The sequence below is a fragment of the Alosa alosa genome, unplaced genomic scaffold (genome assembly GCF_017589495.1).
Source record: "Alosa alosa isolate M-15738 ecotype Scorff River unplaced genomic scaffold, AALO_Geno_1.1 AALO_1.0_unplaced_4, whole genome shotgun sequence".
In the NCBI taxonomy this organism is placed as follows: domain Eukaryota; kingdom Metazoa; phylum Chordata; class Actinopteri; order Clupeiformes; family Clupeidae; genus Alosa; species Alosa alosa.
The window spans coordinates 383,713-404,590 of record NW_025962543.1 but is presented as its reverse complement, the minus strand read 5'-3'; the positions used below and the strand labels follow the sequence as shown (position 1 = coordinate 404,590).

Below are 20,878 nucleotides of genomic sequence, written 5' to 3'. Positions count from 1 at the left end.
GTAGAAGTTCCATATATAGATAATTTACCTTTCCGATTAGAACAAGATGAAATTCAATCAATACAAACTCTATCTTTAAATGATTATATAAAAGAAAAACAAAAAATAGTTGAAATAAAATAGAATATAATAGAATTAGCAAAATCAACTGATATTTTAGATAATATTTTTAAAGTAAATAAAAATTTTAAAAATACTCAAAATTATCTTTCTGAAAATTTTAAAATAAAAAATAATTTTTCAAAAATGCCTTTATTTGCTTTAAATATTTTAAATCAAGAATTAGATTATCAAATAGATTTTTGTAATATATATAGAGACGATATTTTAAAACATGTAGAAAATCAAACAGATATTATTATTACAAAATTCCAAACTATTAGAATATTAATTGATTATATATCAAAAATTCAAAGAAAAATCACTTCTGAATTAAATTAAATAATTTATTTTTAAATTCTAAGAACGTTCTAAAAATATATAAAATTAAATAAAATTTTTATAAAAATATCAAATCATGAAAAAAGAAACACATACATTCAATGCTGATATACAACAATTAATGAATTTAATAATTAATGCATTCTATAGTAACAAAGATGTTTTTCTTAGAGAATTAATTTCTAATTCATCAGATGCTTTAGATAAAATGAAATATCAAGCTTTAACAAATCAAATATCAAATACATCAGACTTAAAAATAGAAATTATTCCTTTAAATAAAGAAGATAAACAACAATTACTCATAAGAGATACAGGTTGTGGTATGACAAAAGAAGAATTAACTAATAGATTAGGTACTATCGCTAATTCAGGTACTAAAGAATTTATTGAAGCATTTAAACAATCAATGACTGATGACATGTCACTTATAGGTAGGTTTGGAGTAGGTTTTTATTCAGCTTATCTAGTTGCAGATAAAGTAGATGTATATACCAAATCATTCAAAGAGCAAAAAGTTTACTTATGGACTAGTGAAGCAGGTTCAACTTTCACCATAGAAGAATCTTCTAAAGAAATGGATGTAGGTACAGAGATAATATTAACTCTTAAAGATAACTGTAAAGAATACTTAGATGATAAAAAATTAAAAGAAATTATAAAGAAACATTCACAATTCATTTCATATCCAATATACTTAGAAGTAAAAAAGATGGTAGATAAACCTAAAGAAGAAACCCCAACAATAGAAGAACCTAAAGAAGGAGAAGAAGTTAAAGAAGATGAAGCTCAAGTAGAAGAAGTAACAGAAGAAAAGAAAGAAGGAGAAGAAGAGGAAAAGAAAGAACAAATAGAACAAATAAGTCTTGAACAAATCAATAATATAGTTCCATTATGGAAAAGAACTCCAGATTCAATAACTAAAGAAGAACATATAAAATTCTATAAAGAAATAAGTAATGATTGGGAAGAATATCTTACAGTAAAACATTTCACTATAGAAGGAGTATTAGAATTTACTTCATTGTTATATATACCTAAAAGAGCTCCATTTGATCTATTCCAATCTAAAAAGAAAAAAACTAATATAAAATTATACTGTAGAAAAGTCTTAATAATGGATGAATGTGAATATTTAATTCCAGATTATCTAGGATTTGTTAAAGGAATAGTAGATTGTAATGATCTTCCATTAAATGTATCAAGAGAAATGTTACAAGGTAATAAAGCTTTAGAAACTATTAAGAAACATTTAATAAAGAAAGTAATTGAAACATTTGTAGACTTAGCTGAAAATAAATTAGAAGATTATAAAATATTCTATGAATAGTTTGGTAAAAATATAAAATTAGGTATACATGAAGATAATGATCATAGAGAACAATTATCAAAACTATTAAGACTATCTACTAATAAAAGAGAATTCATTTCCTTTGATGATTATTTAGATACAATGGTAGAATCTCAAGATAAAATCTATTATGTATCAGGTGAAAGTAAAGAAGTAGTAGAAAATATGCCATTTATGGAATTCTATAAAAAACATAACATAGAAGTATTCTACTTATTAGATCCTATAGATGAATATTCAATTCAATAGTTAAAGAAATATAATGATAAAGATATAGTCTGTATAAGTAAAGAAAATGTTCCACTTCCTTCTGCTATAGTAGAAAAAGAAAAATTACAATTAGAACAATATCAAAAAGATTATGAAAATGTTTGTAAAAGAATAAAAGATACTTTAGGTGATGCTGTAGAAAAAGTTACTGTTTCAACATACTTAGGTACTTCTCCTTGTGCTTTAGCTACTAGTGAACATGGTTGAACTGCTAATTTTGAAAGAATTATGAAAGCTCAAGCTTTAAAAGATAATACAATGAGTTAGTTTATGATGGGAAAAAGAATAATGTAGATTAATCCTGAACATAGTATTATAAAAAAATTATTTGAAGAATAGTTACCAGAAGAAACATCTATTATTTAGTTATTATTTGAAACTGCCTGCATTTCATCTGGTTTTACTTTAAAAAATACTCATACTTATAGTAATAAAATATATAAATTAATATCTTATGGTCTAGGTGCTTCTGATTCTTGTAATCTTACAGAAAATCAAGAAAATATTGATCAATCACAATTAATAGAAGATAAAAAGTTAGAGGATATAGATTAATTAATTTTTATTTTATGAAGAAAAATTAGATTATTTTAATTAATTTTTATTTTATGAAGAAAATATTTAAAATAATTTTACATAAAAACTATAATTTTTATTTTTAATAATTTATTTTTATGAAAACGGTTTTTTATGTAAACATTATAAATCGTAATATTTTTCCATTACAACATTAATTATGGAAAAAATAGAAAAAGATATTAACAAAGTTAAACATGAATTAAAGAAGACATAGTTATATAAAACAGAATTTTGTAAATCTTATTTGTTAAATACAAAATGCCATTATGGAGATAGATGTATATTTGCACATAATGAAGATGAACTTAGATTTACATTTAAAACAAAAAATTATAAAAGTTTAAGATGTAAAAATTATCATGAAGGGAAATTTTGTAAATACAATAATAGATGTATATTTATACATGATGAAAAGGAGCAAGAAATAATAAATAATATAAGAGAAAATCCAGATATTATTAAAAAATTAACAAGAAGTCCTGTATAGAAGAATAAATTTAATGTAATGAATTTAATAGATTTATTTGTACATTAGGAGAATGAAGAAGACAAAGAAGAAGAAGATTTTAATATATTTTGTTTATCATCAAAAAATATTAGAGAGGATGATTTTATAATCAATGAAAATTTTTTAAATTCAGAAAATAATTTGATTTAATTTATAATTAATTATTTTTATATGAAATTAGCACAAAACTTAAATTTAAAAACTTGAAATAAAGAAGAAGAGAAAGCATTAAAATCACAGCATAAGAATGTTTAATGGACTTAAAATAAAATAAAATAAAATAATAAAAAATTAAATTATATATTTTAGATCAAGCTATAGATTATTAATAAATTCAAATTCATAAAATATTATAAGTATATGTTTAAGTAACACAAATTTATAATGAATGAAGAAAATATTTTTACATTAAATAAAGAAGAAGAATTAAGAATTGATTGTATAAATAATAGTATTGTTAATATAATAGTATTAGGTGGACAATGTGAAATATTTGGTTGTTTATTGTTAAAAGATATAAAATATACTTTTAAAGGATGAAAATTTGCATTATTTACATGAGGAAATTGTAAAATTAAATTAATAAAAGAAGGAGATGTGTCTATATATAAATCTAAAGAAACTAATATGATAAATTTATTAAATATTAATAGTTATTTTAATAAATTAATGAAATAGAATAATAATATTGGAGTTAAAGTATTAATAATTGGATTTAATAATAGTGGAAAGAAAAGTATTACTTAGACATTATTAAATTTAGCTATAAAAGAAGAATAGAAACCTGTATATATAGATCTTAATCCTATTAATAATACTTTATCAATACCTGGAAGTATAAGTGCAGAATATATGGATGAAGTTATATTAAGCTGATAGGAATATGATGCAAAAAATCCTATTGTATCTTTTTATGGTTATTAGTCTATTAATAATAAATATAAAAAACATTATATTAAATGTATAAAGAATTTATCTAATAAAATACAAGAATTATATAAAGATAAAACTGGAATTTATTATATTAATATTCCTTCTTTCATATAGTTAGAAAGAGATTTTAATATTTTAAAATAGATTATTAATTTTTTTAATATTTCTTATTGTTTAGTTATTGATAATGAAAGATTATATAAAGAAATAACTATTAAATTTAAAGAAATAAATACAATACAAGTATTAAAATCAAATGGTGTAGTAGAATTAACTCAACAAGATAGAGATATGATATATCAAGATAATCTAAAAAGATATTTTGAAGGTCCTAAAAGTAGTCTAATACAATTATCTACTCATATAAGAACTTATTCTTTATAGGAACTTTCATTCTATATATTAGAAGAATCCTTATCTTTACCTCAAGAATTATTACCTATAGGTAGTAAAATAAAAAAGAATAGTGGATTTATTTATAAAAAAATTGATATGAAAAATATGAAATATGTTAATTAGATAGCTGCAATAAGTTCTGCTAAAAATGAAAAAGAATTATATAATGGATATGTACATGGATTTGTTCTAATAAATAATATTAATATAACTAAAAAGAAAATTTTATTATATACTTGTTGTATAGATGATTTGCCTGGAAGAAATTTAATATTAGGCTAGATAGAATGAATAAAATAATTTAATTTTTTATTATATTTATTGTTATATGCTCATCATTTTTATTATAATCAATAGGAATATTAGAATTAATAATACAATTACTCTATATAAGAAATATATGACTTCCACATATGTCTCAATAATGTATAGGATGATTAAAAATTAATTCCTTATAATCTTCTGTTACTAATAATATAAATTTATGACAAGCTCCCGATACTTTAGTAACTGATTTTTCATTTAATGAAATAGAATTATTAGTTAAAATATTAATTTTATTACAATTAAAATTAAATTTTTCATTGTTTAAATAATAACATTTTTCTAATATAGAACAATGATAAATATTATTTTTAAATGGATAAGAAATTAATCCAATAATAGGACTGAAATTATTTTTTTCAATAACTCCTATACTTGTTGTAACAGGAATTAAATCTTGTTTTATTAAAGAAGAAGTTGAATCAATTGGATCTATATATATCTTTATATCATTTATACTAAAATTTATATTAAAATTTAATATATAATTTTTATTTATAGAAATATCTTCTTCTTCAGCAATTATTTCTATATTAGGAAAATAATATTTTATATTAGATATTAAAAAAATTTGTCCATTTCTATCTAATATAGTAGAAGGAGAAGTTTTATTAGCTTTTTTATAAATTATTTGGAGATTATTTTTATTTTCATTATATAATTTTATAATAAAAATATTAAATTCATATAATAATTTATAAAGAAAATCAATAAACAAAGAAATATTCATTTTATAATTTGTGATAATTAATTTAATTATTATAATTTTTAAATTTATTAATTATTTCTAATATTTCTTCATTACTATGCTATAAATTATTTATAATATTCATTCTTTTTTTATTTATTATATGTTTTAATATTTCTTCAATAGTTTTATTCATTTATTATATTGTGTTTATTAATTCTTTATAAGGTGAAAGATTTCTTAAATAATTTATATTTATTTTATTTCCATGAATTATTCTTATATCTTCTATATTATATTTTATCATTAAAATTCTTTCTAAAGATAAACCTCAAGCTATAAAATTAATATTTTCAGGAGCTCCTAATGGCTTTAACATTTCATATCTAAACATTCCAGAATTTCCTAATTCTATTCATTTATTTTTATTTTTAAAATAACCATATATTTCTGCACTAGGTTCAGTATAAGGATTAAAAGTTGGTTTAAATTTAATTTTTTTAATTCCTATTTTATTGAAAAATATTTTAAGAGTTATTAATAAATCTTTAAATGAAATATTATAATCTCCTGCTACACCCTCTATTTGAAAAAATTCATTAAGATGAGTTGAATCTGTTTCTTCATTTCGAAATACTTTATCTATAGAAAATAATCTTATCGGTCTTCAATCTTTATTTTTAAATAATTTATATAATGTTTTACTTGTTACAGCTGTAGTATGTGTTCTAAATACATTTTTAACTGCTTCATTAATATCTCAAGAATATCCTGTATTAAGTCCATAAGTATTTTCATCTCCATTTTCATGCATATTTTTAACTTTATTTAATATATCTGAAGGAATATTATAATCTTTACTTTCTAAAAAATATGTATCTTGTTCTAATCTACACGGATGATCTTGTTGCTAAAATAAAGTATCGAAATTTCAAAATGATGATTCTATATAATTATTTTGAGTTTCCATTTCAGCAAATCCTAATTCTATAAATATTTGTTTAAATTGTTGTTTTAATAAATTAAGAGGATGGAGAAACCCTATATTAGACTAATTAATTAAACCTAACCCATTAAGATTAATATTTTTTAAAGATATTTCTTCATTATTTTCTAGAATTTCTACTGTTAACTTATGCTATAGATTAAATTTTTCTATTTTTTTAATTAATTTTATATTATAATCTTTTATTATTTTCATTTTAATATATTTATTTTTTATTAATAAAGATAAAATATCTTTATTTATATTTTCTGGATTATTTTTTAATTCTATTAAATATTGTTGATTTATATCTATATAATTTTCATTATTTAAAGTAATTATATTATTATTTTTTATAATTAATTTTTGTTTAAAAGCAGAATTTAAAATATCTTTATTAAATAAATTTAATTGAGTATTATAAGATTTATTTTCTTTTAAATAATTATACAATTGTAATTCATTTGAACCATTTTTAATACAGTTTTCACCTGCTGAAAGTATTATTGGAATTTCTTTATTTATTGGTATTAATTCTACTAAATCATAATCTGATAATTGTTTTATTATAGGATAACAAATATTATAATTTAAATTATAATTTTTTATAAATTCACTTAATATAAAGGAATTTTCTTTATTTAATATTGTAATTATTTGATCTTTTATATTCATTTCTGTGTTATTTATAAATTTAATTAATTAATATTTTGTTGTGATATATCGAATAATTTTATACTTTTTTATTAAAGAAAAAATTCAATTTTTTTCTAGAATTATTATTTTCATTAAAGAAAATTAAACTTTTCATTTTTCTTTTATGAAAAACTTCAAGTTTAAATCCGTAAAATATTTTATTGTCAATAGTTTTTTCTATTTCTTGTAAAAGAGCATCTAATAAATTATAAATTTTAGTATTAATATTATCGTCAGGTGATTTAGAATATAATATAAAATTATCTTTAATTTTAACTCATTTTCTTTTTAATTTTTGAGTTCTAAGATATTTTTTAGTAGATAATTTTAAAAGATATTCTTCTATTATTATATTATTCTCTAATGGATTAGTATCTATAAAAGATTTTAAACTATTACTGAAAGAATTAAAAGAATTAAAAATATTTTCATTAAGAGTAAAATCTTCTTTATTGGGATAAAAGTCTACTGTTAAACTACTTTTTTTCTTTTTATTTAATTTTGTTATTTTAATATTATAAAGATTTCGATATTTTTTAAGATGAATATTTAAATCAAAATTTTTAAAAAATATTTCTATAGTAATTAATTGAGAATTAAATTCTTCTATTATATTATTTCTATAAGCATATTCTATATATTCTAATGCATAATTAAAATAAAAAGATGGATTTTTAAAATATAAAGAAAGATCTTTTTTTATATTTGATTCTAATAATAAAGGAGTTTTCTTTAATCAAATTAATATTTGGATTGTATATAATAAAATATTAAAATCAGTATTTAATAATAAAAGAATTAACTAAGAAATAAATTGAAAAGAAAAAAAATTTATAAAAAATTTTTTCAATCAATTATCTATCTAAGAAGAAAAATCTGAAATCTAAATATTATTTTGTTCTAATTTATTAAAAAATAATATTGAATCATCATCATATTCAATTAATAATTTTAAAATTAAAGTTGAATAAATTGAAAAATTTTCTATATTAAATGGGTTTATTAATTTATTTAATAATAATGTTATAACATTTATAGAAAGAATATAATTATATGTATTATTATATATAATTAAAAAAAGAATTTGAACTATATCTATATCTAATATTTTATATGATGAAGGAATAACTTTATAATATTCATTAAAATTATGAAGATTTATTATTAATTCATCTGTTTGTTTTATTTTATTTATATTTATATTATAATCTCTAATAATATTTTTTATATTATTTCATTTTTCATCATCAATATTTATAGAATTTATTTTATTATATGATACAGTTAATGGATTATCATTAAATAATTCATATATTTTTTGTAATCTATCTAATTGTACTAATTCTAAAAAAAATAAATTTATTTTCATATTTTTAAAAAAAACACAAAGTAAATTATTTTTTTATGGATACTAATCAAAATATAAAATTGTATAGAAGATGTGTACTTGGTGAAGCTTTATTTTTAAGTTTAGATCAAATGATAAAAGAAGAATTAATAGATGTAAAATTTGCAGAATAGGTATTTGATATATTTGATGAAGTTATAGAAGAAGAATTAAATAATATGAAAAATAAAGGAAAATTAATAGGAAATTTAGATTCCTTTAAATATTGTGAAAATATTTGAACATTCATAATGAATAATGTAAGTATATAGAGTGATAAATTTAAAGGAGAAATTGATATATTAAAAATATTATGCTGTAAAAGTATTTAGAAAAATTAGAAAAAATAATTTTTATTTAAAATAATCTAAATAAAAAAGGATAAATTAAATTAATATAAAAATATTATTATTAAAAACTTTTAATGAAAAAAAACTTTCCCTCCCTTATAATTCTTATTTATAAAGGAATAAAATATTTTTTTAAGATTAATTGGAATATAAACTCCATAGAAAGTGACAATAAATATTTATTATATAAATAAAAAATAAAAATATTATAAATTCTTAAATAAATCTAAATTCTTGTCCTCTATTTTATTTTTTTTATCTTTATTATTAGAAACACCTTTAAATAAATCTAAATTTTCACTATATAATTTATTTTCTTTCTTCTATATAGATGATATATCTTTAAATAAATCTAAATTTTCACTTTCCTTATTACTACTAAGATTTAAACTTTTTATTCCTTCTATAAAACTCTAATCTTTCTTTTTATCTATTATAGATATTCCTATAGATTCTATATCTTTCTACTATGTAACAATATTTTTATTTATCTTTTTATCTTTCTAATTCATTAAAGATAAAATTTCTTTCTTGGATTTTCTCTAAAAAGTATTTTTTATCTTCTATCTATATAAAAATATATGTTCTTCATATTTCATAAAATTTCTACATATTTCTATAATATATTCATTTCTCTTTATATAATTCTATTCTAATCTTAAATCATTTTCTCTCTATATATTCATATAAATTAAATCTGAAAATTCTTTTCACTATATATTATTATTATTATTATTATTTTCTTCTTCTTCAATAAAAATATTATTATTTTCCTCCTCTACTAATATAACTTCATTCTATTCTTCCAATAAAATATTCTTTATATAATTTTCTTCCTCTTCTTTTTCCTTAAGATTTTTTATATTTATTCTTTCCTATAATATCTTCTATGCTTCTTTATATATATTCTATTCATCATTCTATTCATTTTCTTTAACTTCAACTTTAACCTATTCAACCTCTAAAATTTTTCTCTTATATTTTTTCTCTTTACAATCTATTAAAAAATTGTCATCTTTTCTATTGTTTATTATCTCTCTAACAATAATAAATAAATTAATTTCTAATATATTAATAATTTCCTCTAAATCTATCTCAATAATTTTACTCTATAATATTCATCTAATAAAATAATTAATACTTATACTTTTATTTTCCGTAATTTTATATATCTTCTTAATACTTTCTATCATATTCTCATATTCTAAATCATCTAAAAAATATATACTAAATATTTCACTCAATTCTTCCTCATTAATTAATCCAATTAATCCCTTAATATTACATTCAATATCTAAATGTATATTTATATCCTATAACTTTTCTATAATTTCATTCTCATAATATCTTATCTATATCATAGAAAAATTTTCTAAAAAAATTTTTTTATCTATCTCCTATAAATAATAATATTTTATAATCTAATACGTAAATAATAATAAATATTCATTTATCTCCTTATAATATCTTATACAATTATCTATAAAAATATAAATATCTCCCTTCTATATATTATTATTACATTTTATTATCTTGTTCTATCATAAAATTAAATATCCCATTCCATAAAATCCCCTTTCCTAAAAATTCTATATAATTTTATTCTATAATAAAAACTAATTAATTTCAATCTTGTCATTCCCTAATCTAAATAAATTACTTCAATAAAATTTTATTCCCTCCATTATCTACTCATTACTCCCATGATTTATATAATTTTCCATTAATTTATTGTAAATTTCTATATAAAATAATAAAAAATTATAATTTTCACTTATTCTATTCTTAAATATTCATAATATATCTTTGTAATACTCATATAAATAATTACTTTCTACTTCTCTCATCTTATTGTTCATTCTTCCTATCACATTCATTATCTATACATAATTATTCTTATATTTCTTATTTAAATTTTTTAAAAATAAATTCTAACTTATCTTTTCTTTTATAGATATCTCCATGTAATATTCCATTATATATAAAATTTCCTCATTGTTCTACTCTGAAAATGATATAAGAAATATATTGTCCTATAAATATTTACATAATTCTAATTTACTTTTCTTTTTATTTTCTATTACTGTTTTTACTTCCTACATCTGCATAATAATAATTTTTATGCTAAAAACACAAATATAAATATTATTATGGAAAAAATAAATAAAAATAGTTTTATAAATAATTTAGATAATTTTCATTATAAAAATAATAAAGATTGATATACTAAAGAAAATCATGGGTTTATATTTTCAAATAACTCTTTAAATAATAATGAAACAATTTCTGATGTTGATAAATATTGAATTTGATATAAAAATTATCAAAGTTATATTGATTTTGGAAAAAATAAATGAGAAAAATTATTAGAAAAATTTAATCATAGTGAACATAAAATCACTGATAGATCCCATCCTAATAATAAAAAAAGAAATATAATTTATATTAATGGAAAAAATGCTAATAAATATAAATTCTTAATCCGTAAAGGTATCTCTCCTAAATATAGAGCATCTCTTTGAATTCAAATGCTCGGTATAGAAAAATATAAAGAAAAATTTGTTGAAAATTATTATGAAAAATTAAATCTAGATCTAGACTCTGAATTAGAACTAGATTGAAAAACTCAAATAAAAAAAGATATAACAAGAACTTTTCAAAATCATCCCTTCTTTCAACTTAAAATAGGACAATTAGAACTTCAAAGAGTCCTAGAAAAATACGCTAAATCTAATTTAAATATAGGCTATTGTCAAGGCTTTAATCTAATTGCTGGCATATTTCTCCTATATCTAGACGAAGAATATGCCTTCTGAGCCTTAAAAATATTAATTGAAGAAATTTTTCAAGACGGATACTATAATAAAAATTTTGAAAATTTATTAAAAGATATCCAAGTCTTAAAATTATTATTAAAAAGTTACTGTAATTTAATCTATAAAAAAATAATATCTCTAAACATAGAATTAGACGGTATACTTGTATCTTGAATTCTTTCCGTCTTTATAACTTGTCTCCCTATAGAAAGCGTCTTAAGAATTTGAGATTGCTTAATATTAGAAGGTGAAAAAATAATTTTTAGAGTCATCCTAGGACTAATAAAAATTAATTCAAAAAAATTGAAAAAATTAGAAAAATATGATGAATTTATGAAAGAATTAGTTAGTCTAGGAAAAAATACTCATGATATTAATGAATTATTAAATGTATCATTTAATAAATTGAAATTCTTCTCCAAAAGTAAAATAAATTATCTAAGAAATAAAATTATTAATCAATAAATTTATAAATTTTATCCTAATATATATCATGCTTTGTATGTTTAAATAATTTGTAAATTTTTTCTCTTTCTTTAATTTCTAATTTCTCTCCTTTCTTAATATTAAATCTTAATAATGTTAATATTATTCTATATACCTATGACGGTAATGACATCTCACTATTATTTTTAGAATCTGAAATAAATTCTAAAAAAATATTTAAAAATATTTCTATTTCTTCCCTTAACATATATCTCTTCTTTATTATAACCTCTATTATATTCATTAAATTCTTAGATATATTTATCCCCTTTAATTCCTATAAAAATCCTATTATAAATTTTTTTCTAATAGATAATTTTTTTATAATCTCTATCATTGGCTTAACCCTACTTATACTCTCCCCATTTTTTAAAAATTTAATTAAAAATTTAAAAAATATTTTTGGCCTACATCTTATTATTTTATATAATGTTACCATAATAAAATCTAATTTAACCTCTCTTATACATAATTTATATATTTCTTCATATATAATCATATATTTCTCTATTTTATCATTATTTCCACTTGATAATACTACAGTATTTAATTTAATATATTTTTCTCTACTCATCTCTTCTTCCTCCTTTATAAATTTTTCATTTTTTAATTTTTTTTCTAAATCATTTTCATTTTCAAACATTAAAAATAAAATTAATTTTATGAAAAAATATTTAAATAAATATAAAGAAAAATTAATAAATTTTAATTTTCTAAATGAAATTAATTTTAAATTAATAAATAATTCTAATAAAATAATAAATTATCCCTTTGAAAAAATAAATAATATAATTTCAATCTTTAATATTGCTCTAATAGGTTATGGATCTAAAAATTTATTTGTAAAAAATTATATAAAAAATTCTATAAAAAATAAAATTTATTTATTCCCTATAGATAAAAAAGAAATAAAATTAATAGAAAATAAAAAAGAAAATTTATTAATAATCCATATAAATAATTATAAATTATTACAAAAATTTAATAAAATAAAAATTTCTTTAATTATTCTAATTGATAATATAAATTCTTTATATATTCTTAATCAAAATTTTTTAATAAATAATTTCATATACTTATTAGATATTACAAAATATACTTCAGATTATATAGATGAAATAAATAATATTGATTTCATTGTTAATAATAAATTAATTCTAAATATAACAGAAATAAAATTAATTTTATCTGCTCTAACCAATAAACATAAAAATATTTTAGAATTAATTTTTCAAAATATAAAAAATAATTTAACTCCTTATACTCCTAAAACTTTGTTCAATAAATGTAAAGAAAAATTAATCCTAAGAAATTTTAATATCTTTAATAATATAATAAATGAATGCATTTCCCAAAAATTAATTTTTTTAAATAAAAATGAAAATTATCAAATAAAAAATTATATAAAAAATAATTTAAATTTAATTTTTCCCTTATTGAAATAAATTAAATTTAAACACTAAAATTATTTTAAATGAATATAAATAATCAATGTATACATCATCAATATATTAAAAAACAAAATTTTCAAAATAAATTAATTAAAATGATATCTGTTTTTATTCTAAAAGATAAAACTATTATAGAATGCTGTGAATTATGTAATAATAATATTCAATTAGATAGATCATGATTCTGCATAGATTGTGCAACTATTTGCTGTAATCAATCAGAAAAAAATCATGTTAAATCGCATTATAATAATACTAAACATTTTTTATATATAGATTTTATTTTAGGAATTTTATCATGTATTATTTGTAATAAAATAATTAAAAAAATAAAATTGGAAAATAATAATGGACAATATTATATTAATTATAAACATTATAATTCAAAATTAATTCTAAATAATAATAAAATTTCCTTACCTACTCATCTAATCTCTAAAGATTTCTTAACTTTATTTAAAAATGAACCAAATCTTAAATATATGTTAAATAATATTCGTTTTATTTCAGGCTTAATAAATGTAGGTAATACTTGCTATATGAACTCATTACTACAAGTATTAATAAATATTCCTTCTTTAGCCTTATTATTAACAAACTTAAATCAATTTAAACACTTATATCTTAATCCTACTCATTACTATAAACCAAATTTATTAGAAAATCTCTCCATATTATATAAAATTATCTGATTAAGAGAATATAAAACTATTAATCCTAAAGAAATTCATTTAAATATTTGCGAATCTTATAAATATTTTACTCCTTATAGTCAACAAGATACTCATGAACTATATAGCTTCTTAATAGCTTATATGGACGAATTATTATCTTATGAAATAGAAGAAAATGATCATATTTTTATTATAAAAGATTATATAGATAATTTAATAGATAAAACTGCAGATATATTAACTTATAATAAAAGAAGATTTAATTCCTCTAAATCAGATAAAAAATATATTAGATTAAATATTGATCCATAGTCTGAAGAAATAGAAGGCTTAATGTATAGATTATATAATTTAGAAGAAAATATTTTTAAAGCAAAAAATAATCTTCAACATATTCCTAATAAAAATCATGACTTTACTATAAGTCTTCCTAAACTATATAGAACAAAATATCCAAATAAACATAGTATAATTAAAGAAATTTTTAATGGAAAATTAATTTCTAAAATAATTTGTAAAAAATGTAATATAAATAAAGATCAAATAGTAGATACAATAGAAATATCTTTAGATTTAAATTCAAATTCAAAAATAGAATTTTTAAATTCAGTCCTAGATTGATTCGGATTTAGAGATGGTATACCTTTATATAATTTATTAGAATGATACTTTAAAGAAGAAATATTTTCTCAAAAAGATGGAGAATCTTCTTATTTCTGTGAAATATGTTGTGATTTTACTGAAACAGTTAAAATTACTAAATATTATAAATTACCTGAAATTTTAACTATACATTTAAAAAGATTTAAACATAGTACTACTTGAGGTGGTAGTAAAGTTTATACTTCTATAGATTTTCCTATAGAAAATTTAGATTTATCTAATTTTTTAACAGATGAAAGTAAAAATAAAGAAGATTCTAATTATCAATTAATAGGAATAATTGTACATAGTGGATAGTTAAATTATGGACATTATTATTCTATTTCTAGAAATCCTTAGAATAATTGTTGATATTAGTATAATGATGAATGTGTTAATAAAGTTAATATTGATAGTTTAAAATATTATCAACCTTATATCTTAATTTATAAAAAATATAAAACTAAAAATAATCATATAGAATATATTTTAAATGATTTATTAAAAAATAATAAAAAGAAAACAATAAAAATACCAAAATATTGATTATATAAATTAAATTTTTCAAATAATAATACAAATGAAATTAATTATAGTAATATGTAGTGTATACATGGAAATATTATTTCAAATAATAATTCAAATTTTATTAATATAAGTGAAAATTTATATAGTTATATTATTAAACATTTTAATAATAATACTAAAAATAATATTTGTTATACTTGTATTTATGATAAAGAATCTGAAAATAAAAAAAATTATTTAAAATTATTTTCTAATATAATAAGTGAATCTTCAAGACAAACTATATATAAATTTATTAAAAAAGAAAAAATAAAACAATGACTTGATTATTTTGAAGGTATAAAATTATTAATGCCAAAAAAAGAAGATTTATATAATATTATTTCTGAAGAAATGTAGAAAAATTATGTACCTATTAATCAAAATATTTATTTTTTATTAGACATCATTTATAAAAATTAATTAATTTTATCAGTAAAGTATATAAAAATTATTATTTTTATTATAATTATTTTATTTTAATAAACACAAGCAAAGAGAGTTATGGGAAAGAATAAAAACAATTTACTTAATCCAACAAATTATTTAAATACAGAAGATAATGAACTTGTCAATACAAGTAATATATATGAGAATCTTAAAGAAGAAATTAAAAATGTTAAACTCACTTAGGAAGATCTACTTAAGGATGTTATAAACTTTGATAGTTCTTCAAGATTTTCAGATTATAAAATAAAACAAGAAATAATTACTGCATTAAAAGAATTAGATTTTGATTTACCATCTATTATATAGTAGAAAACAATTCCATTAATATTAAAAGGTGAAAATATTATTGCTTAGGCTAAAAATGGAAGTGGAAAAACTGCAGCTTTTGTTATACCTAGTATTTAGTTATTAAATTTAAATTATATAAATATTTAGACTATTATATTAGTACCTACTAAAGAATTAGCTATATAGACACTTAATACTATTAAAAATATAGGAAAATATATTAAAGAATTAAAATGTGGATTATTAACAGGTGGTATAACTAATATATATGAAAGAACATATAAAAATTCTTTAAGTTTAAATGATAATTTTTATAATAATAAAGGATATAATAATGTTCATATTTTAGTTGCAACACCTGGTAAATTATTAGATTATTTATCATCTAATTCAATAAATATAAAGAATATAAAAAGTATAATAATAGATGAAGTTGATAGATTATTAGGAAGAAGTGGAATGTGTTAGACTACATAGTATATAATGAATATTTTAAATGAAAAATAGAATTTACAAATAATTTGTTTTAGTTCTACTTATCCTAAATAGACTACTGATTTTTTAAAAAAATATTGTATGAAATCTATTATAGTTAAGTGTTAGGATTAGATTAATTTTTTAGGAATTATTTAGTTTTATAAAATTTTAAAAAATGAAGATAAAATACAAGAAATAGTTAATATAATAACAAATATGGAGATAATACAGTGTATTATATTTTGTTTTAATAGTGAAAAAGTAGAATTAGTAGTACAAGAATTGAAAAAAAGAAATATTAATGTTATATTTACACATTCCGGATTAGATTTTAATGAAAGAAAAAATATTTTTCAAAAATTTTTAAATAAAGAAAATAAAATATTAGTAACAACAAATGTATTAAGTAGAGGAATAGATATAATAAATTTAAGTATGGTTATTAATTATGATTTTCCTAAAAGTTATGAAGATTATTTACATAGAGTAGGAAGATCAGGTAGATTTGGAAAATTTGGTTTAGCTATTAATTTAGTACAAGATGAACAATATGAAAATTTAGATAAAATAATGAAATTTTATGGAATAAGTATTTTTAAATATAAAGAAATAAGTGAAATAAATAATCAGATTAAGAAAATTCGCAATTAAATCTATTTTAATTAATTAATTTATGTTAAGAAAATAAATATAAATTAGGCTATTAAATTTTTTAAATTTAAATTTTTATAATTTATTAAATTTAAAATTTTTTAAAAAATAAAATTATAAAAAATATAAATTTATGTAAGAATAAATTAATTTTAATAACACTAAATACATATAAATTATGATTATTCTTTTATTAATTATTAATATTATCTTAAATAAAAAAGAGGAATTAGTTTATTGTGTCCTTATGTGTCCAGAAACAATAATACCATTTGGAGGACAAGTTAGATGTTCATATAAATGTATGGATGAAGGAATTGATTTACCAAAAAGTATAAAGGGAAATATTTCTATTAATTAGAATATTGTTAAAGTAAATATGGAAAGTGGAGGACTTATTGTATCATCAATACCAGATATGAATCATGATGGTAGTTATAATAGATTGATTAATTATGCTTTAATTACACCTAAAGTTGGAATATTATCTGTTAATAAATTACCAGATGGATATATACAAATGAATACAGTTGAATTATAGTTTATTACTACAGCATTATAGAGTTAGAGTTAGTATAGTAAATTTAAAAATAATGATAAAATGTTTACAGTTTTTAATTTAAAATAGAGAAATTTATTAGAAACTAATATATTAGGTTATTCTGATAAAGAAAGTACTTATCAACTATTTAAATCTCCATTAAAAGATGCACATAATATTATAATACATGCAATTGCAACAGGTAAAACAGAAATTAATATTTCTATTTTTTCAGGAAAAGAATGTTCTAAAAAAGATATAAGTATGAATGATAGAGGTTCACCTATTAATTATAGTGATATACCAGAAAATAAAATATTATCATAGGATCTATCTGGAAATAATTATCCTACTAAGATTAAAACTAAAGTTAATGATAGTGCATGTATAGTTATTTCATGTTCAAATAAAAAAGATAATTGTAAGACACATTTACATTTACATTTTTCTGCTGCTTTAGAATTTGATAAGAAAGAATTAGAAGAATATTTAATAAATAATAAACCTGCATGATTTAGTAGAAAAACAAAAAGAATATTTTATGTTTTATTAGGATTTTTTATTTTTTTTATTTTATTAGGAATTGCATATACAATATTACTTAAATAATTTTTAGAATTTTTATTATTAATTTTTACACAAAATATATAAAAATAATGTCTACTTTATATACAACAAATAATATATTTTTTATATATAAAATAATTTTTAAAATAATATATATATTATGAGACATAAGTTCATTTTGGTTTATATTATATTATATAACTTATCCAAAAATATTTTTATTATTTTGATATTGTATATAGTTTATATTACATATAGTATATATAATAAACTATATATTAAATAGAAATAACATTTTAATTCTTTTATGAGTTATTTCTTTATTTAATTTAATTTGGCATAGTATTTTATTTATAACATTAATAATTCTTTTTATTCAAAAAGATCAATAGATTAATTTTGTTAATTATTTATCTTATGGAGAATTTAAAGATTATATTATAAAAACTGAATGTTGTTTATTACAACCTGTTGATAAAAATTATATTAAAAAATTAGGTTTTGATTTTAAAGTTTATTGTAATATTAAGAAGAGAAAGAAAATTATTTTTTGTTTTGAAAAATATAAAGAAGATTGATATTATACATTTAAATATTTATTAATATTATATTCATTCTACTTATCTGGAATTATCTTTGAATTTATTGAAGAAGGAAGATATATGATAGTATTATCTACAACTAAAATTTAATATGGTTTATATTTATTTTTAATATTTTTATTATTTTATTTTTTAAATTTGATATTTTTATTCAATAGAATAATTCTTTTTATATCTTAATGAAAGAATTATTTTATTGAATAAAGATAAATAGATATATGAAATACACCATGTGTACTTATAATTATTTATAATAATTATATCAATAAACATGTTGGAAGTTCCAGGAATATTTTCATAAAAAAAAGTTGATTTGAAAAAATCTATTATTAATTGATATGTTTATATAAACAGAAAGAAAATCTTTTATTTTTAATAAAAGAGTTGAGAAATAATATAAACAAACTTTGAAAATAAATATATTTAGTTTAATGTATTTTTAATAACAGAATTTGGGCTATATATATCTATTTATTTTTTAAATTTAATTAATTTTTTTAATTAGTAATTTTTTTATTTTTTAAAATAAATATATTTTTATCTTTTTATGAAAAGAAATAAAAATAAACATTCTAAAGAAGAACTTAATAAAGAAAATTATGATTATGAATAGTTAAAAGAATATCATGTTTTTATAGGAGAAAGAGTTTATATTACAGATGATGATATAAAATAGATAAATTCAACTTTTATAAAAAAAGAAAAAATAAATTTAATAAAAAAATGTATTTTCTGTTTAAATAATATTATAGAAGGAATATTTGCTTTAGAAAATAATATAATTAGACCTAAACTATTAATTAATGAATTTATTAATAAGAAGAAATTAATATTAAAGTCACAATTACCAAGAATTTGTTGTATTCCTTGTTCTATATAGTATAAAGAAAGGAATTTTATTATAGTAGAAGAAATTCATCCTTCTATTAGTATCATGTTAGCATATGAAAGAAAAAGGAAAAAATTAGAAAAAGAAAAAAACTATAAAGAAAAATCATATGATAAAATAGATATGTTTTTTAATAATGATTATTCTTAGAATAATAATTTTGACTTTCATATAGATAATTTAACTGAAAATATTAATTATCTTTCTATTATAGAAAGAGACACTGTTGAAACTAATAATCTTGATCCTAATATTAATGAAGGTTTTCTTGTAGTTTCTCAATTAGTTAAAACAGGAGCAGCTGATAAAGCTGGAATTATTGTAGGTGATATAATATTATAGTTAGGGAATATAACAAAATAGAATTATAATGGTTAGTTAAAGGAAATAGGAAATTATATAAGAAATACTTTAATTACTATTAAATGTATTATATTAAGAGTTAAAGATAAATATAAGAAAGATTTTATAAATAATATCATAAATTTAAAACAGAAAGATTTAGAAAAATTTGAAAAACATTATCTTTCTATGACTCCTTATCATTGTAAAAATTCAGAAATTAATGGAGGTGTTATAGGAGCAGTTATAAATAATTGACCTATACAATTTAAAGAAATTAATGAATAGTTTAATTATAATCATATAGAAAATAATAATAATATTGAACAAGTATCTCTTAATATGAAAAAATTAGGGAGATAATTTATTAATTAATTAATTATACTATAGTAGGTGAACATGCTGCTATTTTAGGTCACTATTCTGCACATTCTTTAGCTACTGGACCTGAAATTGAAGAACCTTTTACATCCATACTATCTGTAGTTTTAGTTAGTAATATAGCAGCATTATCTTCAAAAATTAAA

At 18.0% G+C, this 20,878-nt stretch overlaps 1 protein-coding gene and 1 pseudogene across 1 annotated transcript; one reads left to right on the top strand and one right to left on the bottom strand.

The window, feature by feature from the left end:
• The first annotated feature begins 562 nt into the window (after positions 1-562).
• Positions 563-1,238, top strand: LOC125290341 (heat shock protein 83-like). Its single transcript, XM_048237166.1, has 2 exons — positions 563-1,156; positions 1,203-1,238. The coding sequence occupies exons 1-2, from the start codon at positions 563-565 to the stop codon at positions 1,236-1,238; spliced, it is 630 nt and encodes a 209-aa protein (XP_048093123.1).
• A 4,451-nt stretch (positions 1,239-5,689) lies between these two features.
• Positions 5,690-20,826, bottom strand: LOC125290336 (annotated as a pseudogene).
• Between the last annotated feature and the right edge of the window lie 52 nt (positions 20,827-20,878).